Source organism: Cyclopterus lumpus, chromosome 3 (genome assembly GCF_009769545.1).
Source record: "Cyclopterus lumpus isolate fCycLum1 chromosome 3, fCycLum1.pri, whole genome shotgun sequence".
Taxonomy (NCBI): Eukaryota; Metazoa; Chordata; class Actinopteri; order Perciformes; family Cyclopteridae; genus Cyclopterus; species Cyclopterus lumpus.
In genome coordinates, this window is record NC_046968.1 from 1,764,499 (window position 1) to 1,783,990 (window position 19,492).

Here is a 19,492-nt window from a genome sequence, read left to right on the forward strand (position 1 = left end):
TACATTGTTTTATTACAGTTTAACTAAGCTTGTAAAAACTAGTCAAGCCCAAAAGACCTTAAACCATGTCTTTGTGTAATCAGTTAAACTACCTATCTAGCCCAGCTATGCAGAAGTGTTAACTGCATAATAAAGTTGTGATCAATGAAAGAGGCAACTTGTACTCATTTGATTCTTAAAAAAGATAATCTTGTGTTTATCTTTATTTGCTCTTTCTATATGTGTACTCTTTGTACTGCAACACGTTTCCTCTGGATAAATACTATGATATCTTTTCTTAGTGGATGTGCAACACACTGTAATATGGTGTCTTCAGTGTGTGATCAGCAACACATTTTTCTTATTTTAAAAGAAGAAAAAAACCATCACATTTAAAAGTCCTAATCCAACAGAATCTATGGACATTTACTGTCATATAGCAGTCTCATGCATACACATAGTGTTCACATTCTCTCTCTCCCACATTGACATACATACACCTCATTTATGAACTTACCAGAATGGGAAGATGATCAGTCGTGTTACCAGAAACACCAAGGCAAACAGAACAAAAAGACTTTTGCAGGTTTTCTCCCATTTGGCATAGTTGAATAATTTTGCAGACTGAAAGATAAATGAGTTGTATTGTTAATTAACCATATTTCAACATTTGAACTGATTTACTGTCCAGTTTCTGCTGTTTAATGGTATAAACGTAACTCGCCAGGTGTTCATTGGAATTACTTTCAAACTGGACCATTCTACCAACAGCAATGCCAATGTCCAGTACCAATGTAGGAAGGTGTCCTTTATGTAGAGGGGTAGACATTAAGCATTTGGAGATTGGGGTGGGGGATGGGTATGGAATTTAGCATAGGTGAGTTACTTAGGGCTACATCCTGCCCTTCAAAACTATTAACTGCTATTCTCCACCTGTTCACCAGATGACTTCGGACTTTCCTCCCTTAATGAATTCTATAAGGGGACTCATTACATTTGAATCCACTGCCAAATGACGCCAGTACTGAGCAGAACAATGCAGCTTTGTCACTGGCATCCAGCAAGTCTCTTCAAAGCCTTGGCTAGTGAAGTTGCTACCTGGGTGGGCAGAGACCTTTGCTGTCACTTCAGCATCCCTGTCTGTTTGTATTGGACCTGCTAAGCCTCAAGCCTGCTTGCCAACCTGCCCCAGCCCGCACCCTGGCTTGTTGACCTCCAGCCCACACCCTGGCTTGTTGACCTCCAGCCCACACCCTGGTTTGTTGGCCTCCAGCCCACACCCTGGCTTGTTGGCCTCCAGCCTGCACCTTGGCCGGCTAGCCTCCAGCCCACACCCTGGTTTGTTGATCTCCAGCCCACACCCTGGCTTGATGGCCTCCAGCCCACACCCTGGCTTGTTGGCCTCCAGCCTGCACCCTGGCTTGATGGCCTCCAGCCCACACCCTGGCTTGATGGCCTCCAGCCTGCACCTTGGCCGGTTAGCCTCCAGCCCACACCCTGGCTTGTTGACCTCCAGCCCACACCCTGGCTTGATGGCCTCCAGCCCACACCCTGGCTTGTTGACCTCCAGCCCGCACCCTGGCTTGTTGACCTCCAGCCCACACCCTGGCTTGTTGACCTCCAGCCCACACTCTGGCTTGTTGACCTCCAGCCCACACCCTGGCTTGTTGACCTCCAGCCCACACCCTGGCTTGTTGGCCTCCAGCCTGCACCCTGGCTTGATGGCCTCCAGCCTGCACCTTGGCCGGCTAGCCTCCAGCCCACACCCTGGCTTGTTGATCTCCAGCCCACACCCTGGCTTGTTGGCCTCCAGCCTGCACCCTGGCTTGATGGCCTCCAGCCCACACCCTGGCTTGATGGCCTCCAGCCTGCACCTTGGCCGGCTAGCCTCCAGCCCACACCCTGGCTTGTTGACCTCTAGCCCACACCCTGGCTTGATGGCCTCCAGCCCACACCCTGGCTTGTTGACCTCCAGCCCGCACCCTGGCTTGTTGACCTCCAGCCCGCACCCTGGCTTGTTGACCTCCAGCCCACACTCTGGCTTGTTGACCTCCAGCCCACACCCTGGCTTGTTGACCTCCAGCCCACACCCTGGCTTGTTGGCCTCCAGCCTGCACCCTGGCTTGATGGCCTCCAGCCTGCACCTTGGCCGGCTAGCCTCCAGCCTGCATCCCAGCTAGCATGCTGCCTGCCTGCACTGCGGTTCAGTATCAACAGAAGAAAGGGCTGTTCAAATGTGTGTGGCTGTGACTAACCTCCAGTAAAACGTCAGAGGCATCATGGACAATCATAACCAGCGTTCCTATTCTAATGTAGTTGACACACCAGGAAAATGATAAGAGGACCAGTGTGGCCAAGTGGTGGATGATCTGCTCCTTAAAGTCCTATAGGAATAAAAACACGTGTCAATTACATGGAGAACACGTATAGTCTTTTACATACTACTAAACTTGATTCCTTCACAATGTATTACATACAGTATAGCTTAGCTTAGCTGATTTAAGGGCTACAGGCCTATCATCATTCAGTCCATTTAGTTTGTTGTTTTGCTGTTTTGCTGTTTTGGGAAATGGAGATAATGGGGGAGTATTTGAAAGGACATGGGACCTTTTGTTGACTAAGTGAGGAGTTGTAGATATCCATGAAGACTAAGGCCAGTTGTTCTGAACAGTGGCTTAGTAAGGCTAGGGTTAGATCGTCTGGGTCTGTTGCTATGTTTTTTCCAACTCACAAAACACCTTTCTTTCTTTATTTATTTAAAGTGTGAATGGTGATGGAGGCTGAGAGGTCGGGACTGGCAATGTGTTTTTGCAGTTCAATTTTGTCAATTGGACTTCGTCCTTCTGCCGAGTGAAAAAGGGTTTGAACTCAGAATGGGCGCTTATATTTAGTGTTCAAGCCCCAAAGGGGCGGACACCTATTGCATTTATGTTGGTTTGATAACAAATAGGGTCAACATTTATTGTTATTATTATTGGGTATTGGTGGGTCCTAGAAGCAAACTTCAAGCGTTGCTTACATGAAAACATGATTAATCTCCCTTAATTACCTTTTTTACAAATTATTTAGCCAAAATTAAAATGTGTTGTTGGTTGTGCACCGCTCTCCCTACAAATAGGCTTGATTTAGTGGTGCAAAATAGTGGTGCAAGTGGTGAAAATGGGGTTGGGGAAAAGCAAATGAGTAGTTAAAAATATAGTACACATTGATAAAAGAGATAACGATGGAGCAAACAATATATCTTACTGTTTGCAAAAAGGAGAGTAGCCTAACCGGCTGTGCATATCCCTCAATCTTTGTCTTTGTTGTAATGTTGGATGCTTCATCTACATTGCCAACGATATTGGCTAACAGGCTAACTCTAGTTAAAAAGAGGACATTTATTTATTTTTCCTGTCACTAGCTTTAGTTCCAGACTTTGCTAATTTACACAATTCTCATGTGCAGGTGGTGAAGATTTGAGATGACTGGAGAAGGCAGAGTGTGACAGTCACTATGGTGACTCCAGTGAAATCTGATACTCGCATCAGATAGCAGTTTTTTTCCATCTGTACCAATGGAATAAACCATTACTATATTACACTAAAATCTAATGTTTGATTGATGCTAAGATTCAAGGATATTAATCAATTTCTTCATTTCACTACTGTATTTTATTCCTTAAACTGCACTGTAACCTTCATTCTATTTTTAGCTTTTTAATGTTTTACTGACTGTTTTTAATGTTTTAATGAATTAATTGTTCTTAAATATTATTTTCTTTGTTTTGATGCTTTTAATGGAAGTGAAGCACTTTATAATGCCTTGATGTTGAAAGGTGTGATACAATAAACTTGCCTTACTGCATTTGTTTAACGCTATTTAGGTTATCTTACAGATGATGGTACTTTCATCAGCTGATGAAATATTAAGTGAAAGTTGATTTGAGGTTTGAGTTGGTTTATGTCTTTTATAATTTATATGTGCTTATAGTTTTGGCTCACTAGTTCAAAAACCTCACGATCTGTGTTTATACAATGTTTGTATGCATGGTCAGAGTTTCTGTACAGGTGCCCTCATTCTCCCGTCAAGTTTGTTTTCATAGATCACAACGTTTGCATGGGAAGCGGCGTGCGCCTCCTTCAGGCCCTCTTTTGTGCGTACGCAGCAGTTCTAAATGAGACCCCAGGAGATTCAACAAAGAAAAGGAAATTGGCCTCTCACAACTGTTACTCACCTTTCGCTTGACATCAAAGGCAACGCTTAAGAGAAGAGAACCATAGAAGCTCATTTCCAAGATATAATACCAGTACTGAGACTCCAGCATGGACTACAGACAGAGAGACACAACAAAACAGTCAGGAAAACATGGACAGCTACAGTGAATCACAATGACAACATGTTTGTCCCTTGAAGCTCTGCTAATGTCCTTACCGCTTTAGCTGGAAGAAAGTAGCAGTAGAAGACTCTACTTCAAAGCTAAGTACAGGCTGATATTTAAGTTATGGGATCATATATCACAGTGTGTTAAGCTGAACTACGCCATAGTATTTGTAATGATGGTGCCTTTTAGCCCTGGCCTGGGCCTGGCCCCTGGCTCATTGGCCCTGCCTCCTTCGCCGTGTCTCATGCCTCATTGGCCCTGCTGATGGCCCTCCTCTCTACCTTTTTCTGTGTGGTTATCTGAATTGTTGTCCATACCTACTACTCATTATTCATATATGATATCTATTGCTTCTGTCCATCCGGAGTTGTTCCTGATCTGATGTGAGGTCCTGGGACAGGGATGTCGTATGTGTACAGATTGTAAAGCCCTCTGAGGGGAGTTTGTCATTTGTGATTCTGGGCTCTACAAAATAAAATAAACTGAATTGAATTTTACATTAAATATAAAATTATATTAGTAACCAAGACTTGATAAGATATCATGAGAAGCACATTGTGTGTTTCTGTGTGCATCATAGTTTAATGGAAAAGGACACACTGTATCTAAATACAAAGTTTGTGGAATTATCATTTCATTGAATTATATGACAAATGAGCTACAATGGGAAATTTTGGAAATGGGATTTGCATCTAAAATCACAGATTCAGCACAAATCTTTTGGTTTGCATCTCTTACTTTTGGGATGCAATCCATAGTTTTCTTTGCACTTTTCTGAGCTTGGTTTTGGCATCGGACAAATGTTCTAGGGGTTGTGATTCTCTGTGGTGTAGCTCTGCGGCTTCTATTGGTCCGTTGGTCTGGGAAGTGACCACAGAACTCAAATGACCTAGTGTGAAGTAGGACTTCCTTCAATTTAAAATGTGTGTATATATATATATATATATATATATATATATATATATATATATATATATATATACACACACACACACACACACATCTGCTGTGGAGGGCAAATTTCTCAGGACATTTGCGAGATAAGAAGTGCAATAACGACATAATAACGGCTGGTTTGTACCAATAAGACATAAATATTCTCAAGCATTGGACATATGTTGTCCATTTGTTTGATAGGCATGTTTTGTATTTTTGAAAAAATGGAATTAGTACGTTAATGGTGTTGTGTAACACACATTTACAGAGGCCAATGAGCAAGCTATTGGGAGAGGGCTGCAAGGACAAAAACATCAAACAGAGCTGGAAAGCCATCACAGCAACATATGTGGTTCTGTATGACATGAGACAGGGGGCACAAAGTCGACTGAATGTAACGTTACTTTCAGGTTTTGGTGTGTTTCTGTATATCCATGCTGCGAGACATTCTCTGATCAGATTTGTGTTGTAGTTATCATATAGTCAAGTTTGTGCTAATATTCAAGTGTAGATTGAACAGAAGTTCAAGTTTACCACATCAATGCCTACATTATTAAGTCAAATTCAATAATACTGATGCTAATATGACGATTATTGTGTAATATGATGATTAAAAATAAGACCATACAAACCTGCTTTGGAAAATCCGTCCATATTTCCCCAGTGTCATAAAACCATTTCTTCTACAAAAACATTGAGAGAAATGTTATAGTTGTGCATTTTATTTGAAATGTAGAAAAGTATAGCTTTTATTAAACACCCACAAGGCAGGTAACTTAAACATTGAACCGCAGCTTTCTCAAGTTGCTTTTCACAGTAAGATCTTATGTTTATGGCTGAGATGGGCTACTTTACCAATAACATGAGCTACTCACATCGTACAGTGCTACTATTCCTCCGATGAAAGCCGACAGGTAGAAGACAAACCTCCAGCTGTAGAGACATGTATGGATTATGGCGGTTGGAGGTAATGCATTATTATTATTATCACTATCTTATTATCAAACACAGAAAGTAGGGACCTAGCCTCTCTGAATTTCTTCAGTATTCCAGGAAGGTCTTGACTGCGTCTTTTTCTGAACCAGCGTAAAACTTGTCTCTCTGACAAACTGCTTTTCTTAGACAGCCCATCAATGTCTGCCTGAAAAGGAGTTAACACAAACAGGGTTAACTTTGGGTCATTTAGATGTATGTCTTTCTCACACCAGAAGGAACATCATAGTGTTTATTTTTCAAAACATGCACACAAAAAAGAGGCTTCTGTATGAGATACAAGTGCACAGAACAGTATCCGTGAGTGGAAAAGCACCCTTTGAGGGCTGTGATGACCGCAACCCTGCTCACACACTCAAGACTTAACACACGCTCAACTTTTGAGACCTTAGAGGCAGGGATGGAATAGACAGTAGCTAATGTCTCCTTTTATTGGTCCCTTTCAACACCAACCGTCTCCAGCCTGTTTTGTTCTATATCGTATTGTCTTCACCCTCTAGAGCTGTCACTTTTGGGTTTATCTCCACACACTTTTGCAGGCGTGAAGTATTTACATCCAAGCTATCAACTAACCTGTGTGACCATAGTTCTGCTCCCGTATATTTGTCAGCATCAAGCAGTCAACAAGTGAAGAAGTGGAGAAGATAAAGTGGGAAATCTGGCTCAACATGTCGCACCTCATCGCACCAAGCAACTCGAAGAAGTGGAAAGGGAGCACTTAGCCACAGCATCACAAGCAGCGATAAACTGGCTCCCAGAAGAGGTGGCCTCAAGCCAGGAACCAGTCTTTCACCCAGCAGACTTCCCCCGTGTAAAAAAAGAAGTCCACATCGATATATTTATCACGTAACTGCCATACTTCTGTAGTTATGATAACCCAAACAGCAATCTTTTCCTAAACCTAACCAAGTAGTTTTGAAGACTGTATGCATGAAACAAGCGAAAATTCACATAAGTTCTTCCGTCGGAAAATGTAAGAAACTAACTCTTTTGTAGGACATCATAAGAAATGTTGAGTTGGAGAATTCGTTGCTCTCAGACAGTCTGCTTATCCTCCCTCTGAACATTTTCACAGAACACACTTTTCAGACAACAGTGGCTCACCGCTGACACACAATTACTTCCACACATTTACTTCCACACAATACATTACCAGCTCGACTGGCTATCATTTGGCTTTACTCTGGCTGCAAGTGTATGGAAACAGTGCTGGAGCCAGGAAATCTGGGTTTTGTCCTTAAGACAACCTAATACTTATGGCCAGGAGAAAGCTGCACTGCCATAAACTGAAAGAAGAGCTCCCCGCTTCCTATCCACACAATTTGTGCAAACAGAATCGGTCAGATTCATGATTTGCACACTGCCAATTTAGTTTTTACCACCATGCATATTTTAGTGAATCAGAATCATTCTAAATTGACAGGACTGTGCCTGTTATTCACAATCAGCATAATGCCACGCCTTAATTTCTCTATCTAAAGAATTTCCTTAGATAGAGAAATGAAGGCGTGGCATTATGATGCCGTGGCATTTGCCTAGAGATTCATCATAGAGAAAGTTGTTGCAAAAGAGAAAAGCATAGCCCCTAAGTCATGTACAAAAAAGTACTGAAACACTTGAGACTAAAGAGTCCGAGGTAGAAGGCAGAAAAGAAAACACTTATCTGAAGTCTTTCCATTGGATGATATGATGATGATGATTAAAAAGAGGCTTGGCCTGCGAGTGAATGTTGTGTCCCCTGGACAAGGACTGTGGCTCGGGTAAAAAAAGAAATGGTTTGACATTAAAGTTTATGCAAAAAAGAATAACAGACTCGAAGAAAAAGAAGAAATGAGAAGGACATCTGTCAGCTCAAGACAAAAGTCTCGCCACAATTATTCATTATCCAACATCCATGAGTGAGATATGTCCAAGAAATAAGGCTGACAGTGAGGACATCAAGCAAAGACTTTCACCTGGAGGTCATTTATCTTATAATAATAATAATAATAATAATGCATTTAATTTATATAGCGCTTTTCATAATACTCAAAGACACTTCACATAATTAAAACATCCTAAAAGCTAAAAATAAATAAATAAGAATAGCTAAAATACAGGTAAAACAAATAAAACAAATAAATAGGGACTTTGAGTCGCTCGGACCCTGATAAGAAAACAAAAACAAAAACAAACAATCACACATTAAAAGCAGTTCTGAACAGGTGGGTTTTGATTTGCGATTTGAATGAGGAAAGATCAGTGCAGTCTCGGATGAGTTTGGGGAGAGAGTTCCAGAGGGAGGGGGCAGATATGGAGAAGGCTCTGTCACCCCACGTCCGGTGCTTGGTCCTATGTGGGATGGACAGGAGGTCAGCATCAGAGGAGCGGAGCTGACGGGATGGAGTGTGGTGGTGGAGCAGGTCTGTGAGGTAGGAGGGGGCCTGATGGAGTGTGGTGGTGGAGCAGGTCTGTGAGGTAGGAGGGGACCTGATGGAGTGTGGTGGTGGAGCAGGTCGGTAAGGTAGGAGGGGGCCTGATTATGGAGGACTTTGTGAGTGAGGAGAAGGATTTTGTATTGGATCCGTTGTGGGACGGGGAGCCAGTGAAGGCTCTGTAGAACAGGGGTGATGTGATCACGGGAACGGGAGTGGGTGAGCAGGCGAGCAGCAGAGTTCTGGATGTATTGGAGTTTGTTTAGGATTTTGGAAGATGTGCCATAAAGAATACTATTGCAATAGTCAATTCTGGAGGTGATGAAGGCGTGGATTAACGTTTCAGCAGCAGATGAGGAAAGTGATGGGCGGAGACGGGCTGAGATGTTTTTTAGGTGGAAGAAGGCAGTTCTGGTGATTTGTTTGATGTGATGTTCAAAAGAGAGGTTGCTGTCAAACATGACTCCTAGGTTGCGGATGTGAGGGGAGGGAGACAGAGTGGAGTTGTCGATGGTGAGGCAGAAGTTGTGACTGGTTTTGGTGAGAGATTTGGGGCCGATGATGATCATATCCGATTTATCACAGTTGAGTTTGAGAAAATTGGTTTGCATCCATGATTTAATGTCAGTGATGCAGTTGGTCAGAGTGGAGTGAGTAGTAGTGGTAATGGATTTTGTGGAGATGTAGAGCTGGACATCATCAGCGTAGCAGTGGAAGAGGAGACCGTGCTGACGTATGATGTTACCAAGAGGGAGCAGGTAGAGGATGAACAGAAGAGGACCAAGCACCGAACCCTGGGGGATGCCTTGAGACAGAGGAGCAGTGAGGAGGTGCAGTTGTTGATGCTGATGAATTGTTGTCTGTTTGTTAGATATGATTTGAGCCAGGAGAGAGCAGTTCCGGTGATGTTAAGGGACGATTCGAGGCGGGAGAGAAGGATGTTATGGTTGATGGTGTCGAAGGCTGCAGTGAGATCCAGGAGAAGGAGAATGTTGAGGTGGCCAGAGTCTGAGGAGAGGAGGAGGTCATTGGTGACTTTGAGAAGGGCTGTTTCGGTGCTGTGCTGTGAGCGGAAACCAGATTGAAATGGCTCGAACAGATCGTTGGAAATGAGGTGGGTTTTGAGTTGTGCAGCGACGACGCGTTCCAGTATTTTTGACAGGAGGGAAGATTTGAGATGGGCCGGAAATTGCTCATGGTCTCAGGGTCGAGTCCAGGTTTCTTGAGGATGGGGGTGACAGCAGCCAGTTTAAGTGTGTCGGGGACTGAGCCGGAGTTGAGGGAGGAGTTGATTATTGCTATGATGAGTGGAGCAATGGCTGGGAGACATTCCTTGGTGAGAGTAGATGGTATGAGATCCAGGATACAGGTGGAGCTTCTCATTCCTGTTGTGAATGAAGAGAGCTCCAAAGGGGACACAGGGGAGAACTGAGAAAGGGGCTGAGGGGTGAATATGGGGAGGGCGGGTGGAGAGATGGAAAGGGCGGGTGAGGTCTTCAGGTTGCTGTAAATTATATACATTTTTGTATTGAAAAATTAAAGGAAAGAGTTGCACTTGTCGACTGTAAAGGATTTGGAGGTGTTGGGCCTGGGTTTGAGAAGCTTGTTTATTGTTGAGAAGAGAGCTTTTGGGTTGGAGGAGCCAGCGTGTATGAGGTGTGAGTAGTAGGTGGTCCGGGCTGAGATGAGAGCGTCTTTGTATTGTTGAAGGTAGTCAGAGTGGGCTTGGAGATGGACTGTTAAACCAGTTTTCCTGCAGAGTCTTTCAAGCTGGCGCTTACAGGATTTCATTTGGTGGAAATCAGGAGTATACCAGGGAGCTGAGTGAGTGAATGAGATCGTTTGGGTTTTAATAGGAGCCAGCTGATCAAGACAGGAGGAGAGTGTGTTATTGTAGTAATTTACGAGATCGGAGGGATTATCAGACAGTGGGAAAGGGGAGGCCGACATGGTACTGGCAAGAGAGGCTGAAAGAGTTGTGGGGGAAATAGTTTTGAGATTTCTGAAGGATATGTTGCGCTTGGTTCTTGGGATGGGGATAGGGATGCCGATGTCCATGGTGATAGCCAATGTGGTCGGAGATATTGAGGTTGAGGCTGGAGAGCTGAAGTATTGTGAGACCAGTGGAACAGACCAAATCCAGGATGTGACCTCAGCTGTGAGTGGGGAAGTTGATGTGTTGTGTGAAGTTGAAGCATTGTAGCGGTTCCAGGAATTCTATGGCAGGTTTACATTCCGTGTCATCAATATGGATGTTAAAATCACCAAGGAGGAGAACGGCAGGTGAAATTGCACAGAGCTGGGTCAGAAAATCAGAGAAGTCAGAGAGGAAGGAGGGGTTTGGCTTGGGGGGGCAGTAAATAACAGCAATTACCAGAGGAGTCGGACCAGAGATTTTGAGGGCAATATGTTCAAAAGAATGAATGGCAGGAATGGGAATGGTGGTTTTTTTAATGTCCTCCCGGTGGACAGCAGCAACACCACCTCCCCACCCCTCTGGACGAGGTTTATCTGTGTATGTGAATCCTGTGGGGGTGGTCTGGTTTAGTTAGAAATAGTCCAGGGGTTTATTCCAAGTTTCAGTGAGGCAGAGACAATCAAGATTACTGTCCGTTATGAATTCATTCAGAATGAGGCTTTTGTTATTGAGTGAGCGGGTGTTGAGCAAGGCCAGTTTCAGGTGACGTTGCGTTGTGATAGGCTGTGAGGACTGAGGAAGGGGACGGAGATTGGACCAATTCACGTGTGGTTTGTTGTGATGACGTAACGAGGAAGTACGATTGCGACAGGACCACAGGGATGGGATGGAGTTTTGGGACGTGAAGTTGTAGGTGAACATGCGGCCAGAGCCTCTGTGTGAAGGATGGCCTCGGCGGAGTATTCCATATTGTTTCAGAATGTCCATGCAGTCCGGACGCAGGTGATTATCAAAGCTGCGAAGCTCTGACGCGGAGTACAGCGGCGGCATGGTCCGGTGGCGGAGTAGTAGCGTTAAGCTAGCGCCAGCCTGTGACTGAGAGCCCGCCGTCCGCGAGATGAAAAGCGATGTGCAGCCCAGGAGAATCAGCGAGATGATCCACAGCATACCAGTGGGAGGACGCCAGCAGTCCGGTGAGGAGAGAGTGGTAGCCTGGAGGGGCTACCAGCCCGTTAGCCTGACGATCCTGCCCGGAGAATGGAGGTCCACCTGGTGCAGTGTTGGCTAGCGGAGACCAACCCAGGTCTGCTCACCGCACCGGAACGGAAAGATCCCGGCAGAGTAAACAGGTGGGCTCGTGATGGCTAGCGACGCAGCAGCCAGGGGTGAGAAGACCAGCCGTTCCAGTTGCAGGACAAAAACAGCAATTGGACTAAACCCCGAAGTCTTGGGGCTAGCGGGCTAATTACTCTTCTGAGTTCTGAGTTCAGTTGAGGTTAGTCGAGTGTTTACATATATTCAAGGTGCTACTCTAGTGTTTGTAACCACAGAGCTAGCAACCTAAACAAACAGGCAAAAAGAAGTGAAAAACACAAGAGCAAAATAAAAACGCGAAAACACGAGCGAAAAATCGAGGAAAATGTATTAGGGCTGTACAAAATAGTTCCAAGCAGCTTAAGTTAATAGTTAATTTTTGCACAATTGCAGCTCAAGCTCAGGGCACACTAATATTATTTATACCACACTATTATAGAATTTGATTTCAGTGGTGGCTGCATTGTTTCTGACTTGTGTGATCCAAACATTTTGGATGACTTAATAGTGTTGTAAAATCAAAAAATCCTTCATCATATGTGCATACGCATTGTCTGAGGCAGTTACAAATTTGTTCACAGAGTAAGAACAAACTTTGGAAAAATTGCTTTCTGCTTGCTTGTTGTCTTGTAACCAGACCTAATAAAGCACGAATTAAGGCTTTTTACAAATCTGTATTATTATGTAGTTCGGCGTTCTTTTTATCCATTAATTGCAATTAAATTACAACACAATCTGTTTATTTTGGGCCATATAGTTATAGTAAACAAGACAATTGAATGAATACAATGAATACAGCTCAGTGAAATTAACCTTCAGATGATGTTATAAACCCCGACACAACGTTTGGTTTCCCAGGATATCTTGGATTTCCCCAACATGTACAAAGCAGCATAGAGGTTATTTCAGCCATGATTGATGAAACTTTGTAAACAAGGAAGTAAGCCCCTCTCCTCAAATGATCCCACAGTCAAACTTCCACAAGTAACATGATGCAAAAATTTGCTTTGCATTTTCTCTCTTTTCTGTGGACTTGAAATGAAGCCATCAGCACATTACAAAATTTCCTGAATCTGTGTTATTGACTGATTATCTGGCAATAGAAAATCCTGCAATCTCAAATAGGAAGTGATTGATAGTCTTCCGGACTGTCAATCGGTGGGCTTCTGAACATAAGAAGTATTAAATCTAAAAGTGAGTTTGTCATCTTTTGCTGGACTCCAGTCTAGACTTCCTTGATTTATCTGAGGCTTGGTTTCACAAAAAAGCTCCATCAGTAACATTGAAGGTGCCAGGTTTTAACATTTACAGGAGCGATAATGGCTAGGGAGGGAGAGTTATGATCTATGTGAGAGATTGTATCTGGTGTAATGAGATCCAATTGTCAGTCTGTAAAGAACTGGAATGCATAGTTCTAGATATCATTTTATCACCACAAATGTCATCCTCACTCATTGTAATTTATCGGCCTCCCTCTTCCAAAATAAGTTTTGATGAAGAATTTGAAAAACTATCAAAAGAATGTAATTTCAACAAAAAGGTATTTATTATGGGTGATTTTAACATCAATTGGGAGCACACATGTTCTTAAAGGAATCCTAACACTGAACTGTGGGAAACTGTGGAAACTTAGATTGTAAGTTGTTTTGGATAAAAGCGTCAGCTAAATGAAATGTAAATGTTCTCTTCACCTGTTCCCCCTTCGATTCCTGCAACACATTGGTGGGACTCATCTCCAACAATGAGACGCACTACAGACAGGAGGTCCAACATCTGGCTGAGTGGTGCTCGGACAACAATCTAAACACCACCATCATATTCATAGTGGACTTCAGGAGATACAGGAAGACCACACCCTTGTCAAGTTCACATTACTAAAGACCCTGAACACATCACACCTGGTGAAGAAAGCCCAGCAGAGGCTCTCCTTTCAAATATCTTTCCGGAACTGGAAAAGCATTGACTCAACTATGACCATGGATTTCCAACTCATCCCCTGGAACTCTACAATACATCCCTGAGCATCTCCATGCACCTGTCAATCACGTGAGGTCATTTTCTCACACTCCGCTCCCTGGTTCACACATGAGCTGAGGAAAATCAAAACAGCTGGGCGTGTCCTGGAACACACTCTGGGCTCACTGTTCATAAACTGGCCTACCGTGAGCATCAAAGGGCCTCCTCCAACTCCCTACAGTTAAACAGTATCAAAACCGAAGCCCTCCTTGTTGGCACTCCACACCAGGTTCAGTCATCCTCCATAACTCATCTCACATGTAACAGTCAAATCATACCCCTCTCCTTCACAGTCACTAATCTGGGAGTAAGCTTTGACCCTCACCTGACCATATAAAATACCTGTGAAAAACTCCTTTTATCATCTCAAAAACATCTCCAAACTCCGCCCCACTTTAACCCTGTAAGGTGCAGAGAAGCTCATCCACGCCTTTATTTCCTCTAGACTGGACTACTGTAATCCCCTCTTCACTGGGATCACTGGCGAGAACTTCCATAAACTGCAATACATTCAAAACAGCGCGGCCAGAATCCTGATGAGAGTCCGGAAATATGAGCACATAACACCCATTCTCCACTCCTCCACTGGCTCCCTGTCTCATTCCGGATTGACTTCAAAATTCCCTTGCAATCAGGAAAAAGATACAGGACTATCCAAAAACCCAGACTTACACAATAAACTTCCTTATCCTTAAACCTTTTTAGAAACAAACATACCCAAATTGCATACTCATACTAAAAAGGGTATATCTCTGAAACCACAAAGGCTATTTAAATAATGTTGTTGTTATAATAAAGTGAACACTTGTGAGATTTGTCCAGATATGTAGTTACCCGTATATATGTCACTTGTTAAGAGTAAATAAAGATGTCACACAGCAAAAATTAAAAAGGTTTCAGGTTTGCCGATTAGAAAAAGCACTTTCAGGAAGATTATCGCTTTAGAATGATGCGCCTGCAGGTTTAAACCTCTCCTAAATTATAGTACAATATGTGAACAGTCTCTCTGCAAAGTTTGACTTTGATAAAGTTAAGCAGAAAAAAAGAGATTTTAGTACAAACCGTTCAGGCAAGACCTCCAAATCTGACATTTTGAAATCATGTATATATTTCACTTGTATCACTAATGACGTTCAATACATCCAAATACAGTAGTAATATACACAATGCCAAACCAAAATAATGCTGTATGCCATAAAATCCCCTCAAAGCCAGCTGCATTGATTACGTGAGGCAACGACTCTGCAACAGATTGGGTGATTTCAGTGAATGAGCCCTCCTTTTAATCGTTACAGCCAATATAATTGAGCTATACCCACCAAAATGAGATCGACAACACTGTTAGCCAATCAGAATCAGCAAAGCACAGTTTTCTGTCAAACGCTTGCTTTGATGATATAGAAAGTGGAAAATGTGACAGAAAACAACCCAGGAATGCTTTTCCGCACATTACAGGAAGTACGTTGACGTTTTGCAATGTGAATATACCGAGATGAATGAACAGATTTTATCATCAATGTAAATCATATTTCTCTACAATTGCTTGGAATCTTTCTCTTGGAATCAATTCCCTCTCCAACAAAGCGTCAGTGATATAACACATTTTACCATTTTATTCATTTGGTATAATTGTGTAACAGATGTATTTCGAACTCCGTTACAATTGCATAATACATACAGTGTTATTTATTTGACTTGACCTTTCAACATGTAAACACATTGTAATACATACACTCTGGTTATAGGTAGCTCCATAGTCAGAAACGTGAAGATAGGGAAGCCAGGGACCAAAGTCATATGCATCCCGGGGGCCAGAGCGGGCGACATTGAATCTGGTTTAAAACTGCTGGCTAAAGATGAGCGTAGTTACAGTAAGATTATAATACACGCCGGCGCTAATGACTCCCGACTGCGGCGCTCGGAGGTCACTAAAATTAATGTGGAATCGGTGTGTGCTTATGCCAAGACAATGTCGGACACCGTAGTTTTCTCTGGCCCTCTCCCCAATCTGATCAATGATGACATGTATAGCCGCATGTCGTCATTCAACCGCTGGTTGTCCAGGTGGTGCCCAGCAAACAATGTGGGCTACATAGATAACTTGAAGACTTTCTGGGGAAAGCCTGATCTGATGAGTCGAGACGGCATTCATCCCACTTGGGATGGAGCGCGTCTCATTTCTGCGAACATGGCCAAGTTGATTAACGGACTTAATCCATGACCCAGAGTTCAGATCAGGAAGCAGAAGCAGAGTTGTAGTCTTCCACCCTTCTCTGCACTTCCATCCGAGCAGTTACCCACCGTTAACCTTAACTCTATAGAGACTGTGTCTGTCCCACGGCCACTTAAATTAATTAAATCAAAAGTAACCAGAAGAGGAGTCATACAAAATAACCTCATACAGGTTAACATCACTACTGCAACAGTGCAACAAAACAGGAGAATTAAATGTGGACTCCTAAATATTAGATCTCTGTCATCTAAAGCTGTATTAGTAAATGATTTAATATCAGACAATCACATTGATTTATTGTGTCTTACTGAAACCTGGCTGAGCCATGAAGAATATGTCAGCCTAAATGAATCAACTCCTCCAAGTCATATTAATACTCACATTCCTCAAGGCACCGGCCGAGGAGGTGGAGTAGCAGCCATCTTTGACTCAAGCCTATTAATAAATCCTAAACCTAAACTAAACTACAACTCATTTGAAAGCCTTGTTCTTAGTCTTTCACATCCAACCTGGAAAACATTACAGCCAATCCTATTTGTTATGCTGTACCGGCCACCAGGTCCATATTCAGAATTTATATCTGAATTTTCAGAGTTTTTATCAAGTTTAGTCCTTAAAACTGATAAGGTTATTATTGTAGGAGATTTTAATATTCATGTGAATATTGATAATGATTGCCTTAGTGCTGCATTTTTCTCATTATTGGACTCGATTGGCTTCTGTCAGAGTACAGAAACCCACTCACTGCTTTGGCCACACCCTCAACCTTGTTCTTACATATGGCATTGACATTGAGCATTTGGAGGTCTTCCCACAGAACCCTCTTCTGTCAGACCATTACCTCATAACTTTTGAGTTTATACTCCCGGAGTATACACCGTTAGTCAAAAGTTTCTACACCAGATGTCTAACTGACAGTGCTGTAGCTAAATTTAAAGAAGCGATTCCTTCTGCATTTGATTCAATACCACGTCTGAATGTGACGGAGGACTCCTGTGTTAACTTTAGTCCGTCCCAGATTTATCATCTTGTCGATAGTGCTACAGGCTCACTGAGAATGACACTAGACTCAATAGTCCCACTGAAGAAGAAGACAGTGATCAGACCCGCGAACTAAAGCAAACTTCACGAAAGCTCGAAAGAATATGGCGTTCCACCAATCTGGAAGAATCACGCTTAGTTTGGCGAGATAGCCTTAAAACATATAAAAAGGCTCTCCGTAATGCCAGAGCAGCCTATTACTCATCAGTAATAGAGAAAAATAAGAACAACCCCAGGGTTCTCTTTAGCACTGTAGCCAGGCTGACAGAGAGTCACAGCTCTGTGGAGCCGTGTATTCCTATAGACCTCAGTAGTAATGACTTCATGAACTTCTTCAATGAAAAGATTTTAACTATTAGGGGCTAGATTGATGATCTCTTGCCCTCAACTACTGCCGATCTGTCATCAAGAGGAGTGGCCTTGGAAACGACTGTATGCCCTGGTGTATATTTGGATAGCTTTTCTCCCATCAACCTTGACCAATTGTCCTCAACGGTTTCTACTTCTAAACCGTCTACCTGTCTCTTAGACCCCATCCCAACGAGGCTGCTTAAAGACATGTGGCCTTTAATTGGCACCTCTCTGTTGGATATTGTTAATGTGTCTTTGCTAACAGGCCATGTACCACATTCCTTCAAAGTAGCTGTAATTAAACCTCTCCTGAAGAAGCCCACTCTTAATCCAGAGGTGTTGGCTAACTACAGACCGATCTCTAACCTTCCCTTCCTCTCTAAGATCCTTGAGAAAGTAGTCGCAAATCAGTTGTGTGACTTTCTACATCAGAATAGTTTATTTGAGGAGTTTCAGTCAGGATTTAGAAAACACCACAGCACAGAGACAGCACTGGTGAAGATTACTAATGACCTCCTAATTGCATCAGATAAAGGACTCATCTCTGTACTGGTCTTGTTAGACCTTAGTGCTGATAAAGGACTCATCTACTGGTCTTGTTAGACCTTAGTGCTGATAAAGGACTCATCTCTGTACTGGTCTTGTTAGACCTTAGTTCCTGATAAAGGACTCATTTCTATACTGGTCTTGTTAGACCTTAGTGCTGCGTTCGACACCATTGACCATGTCATCCTATTACAGAGATTGGATCAGTCGATTGGCATTTCAGGTACCGCACTAAGTTGGTTTAAATCCTATTTATCAGATCGATCTCAATTTGTATTTGTAAACGATGAAGCCTCAATGACTACTAACGTTATTACGGAGTTCCACAAGGTTCTGTGCTTGGACCAATTTTATTTACCTTATATATGCTTCCTTTGGGCAAGATTATCAGGAAACACTGCATAAACTTTCATTGCTATGCAGATGATACTCAATTATATCTATTGTTCAAACCAGACGAGACCAACCAGCTCGCTAAAATTCAACAATGTCTTAAAGACATAAAATCATGGATGGCCTGCAACTTCCTGATGTTAAACTCAGACAAAACTGAAGTTATTTTACTGGGCCCTGAACACCTCAGAGATCAATTATCTGGTGATGTGGTTTCTGTAGATAGCATTGCCCTGGCATCCAACACCACTGTAAAGAATCTCGGCGTTATCTTTGACCGAGACTTGTCCTTTAACTCCCACGTGAAGCAAATCTCAAGGACTGCATTTTTCATCTACGTAACATTTAAAAAATCAGGCACATCTTGTCCAAAAAGATGCAGAAAAGCTGGTTCACGCGTTTGTTACTTCCAGACTAGATTACTGCAACTCCTTATTATCAGGCTGTTCTAATAAGTCTCTTAAATCCCTCCAGTTAATCCAGAATGCTGCAGCTAGTGTATTTAAAAAAACTAAGAAAAGAGATCACATTACTCCTGTATTAGCTGCTCTGCACTGGCTCCCTGTAAAATCAAGAATCACATCTCCTCACCTACAAAGTTTTGATTGGTGATGCACCATCATATCTTAAGGAGCTTGTAGTACCATATTGCCCCACTAGAGAGCTGCGCTCACTAAATGCAGGGCTACTTGTGGTTCCTAGAGTCCAAACAAGTAGGATGGGAGCCAGAGCCTTCAGTTATCAAGCTCCTCTTTTATGGAACCAGCTTCCACTTTCAGTCTGGGAGGCAGACACAGTCACCTCATTTAAGAGTAAACTTAAGGCTTTCCTCTATAATAGTGCTTATAGTTAGGGCTGAATCAGGTTTGCCCTGGTCAAGCCCCTTGATATGCTGCAATAGGCTTATAGGCTGCTGGGGGATGTTTTAGGTTACACTGAGCACCTATCTCCTCTTCTCTCTCTCCTTATGGATGAATTTACATCTCTCCATTGCA

General features: G+C 42.9%; 1 protein-coding gene across 1 annotated transcript in view; it reads right to left on the bottom strand.

The window, feature by feature from the left end:
- Window positions 1–19,492, bottom strand: part of cers3a (ceramide synthase 3a) — a 34,159-nt gene that overhangs the window by 4,360 nt on the left and 10,307 nt on the right. The window contains exons 4-9 of the mRNA XM_034529629.1: window positions 6,301–6,419; window positions 6,154–6,211; window positions 5,911–5,961; window positions 4,196–4,288; window positions 2,235–2,363; window positions 497–603 (exon numbers count right to left, since the gene is read on the bottom strand). Coding sequence (XP_034385520.1) covers window positions 497–603; window positions 2,235–2,363; window positions 4,196–4,288; window positions 5,911–5,961; window positions 6,154–6,211; window positions 6,301–6,419 — 557 coding nt within the window. The remainder of the gene's footprint in view (window positions 1–496; window positions 604–2,234; window positions 2,364–4,195; window positions 4,289–5,910; window positions 5,962–6,153; window positions 6,212–6,300; window positions 6,420–19,492) is intronic.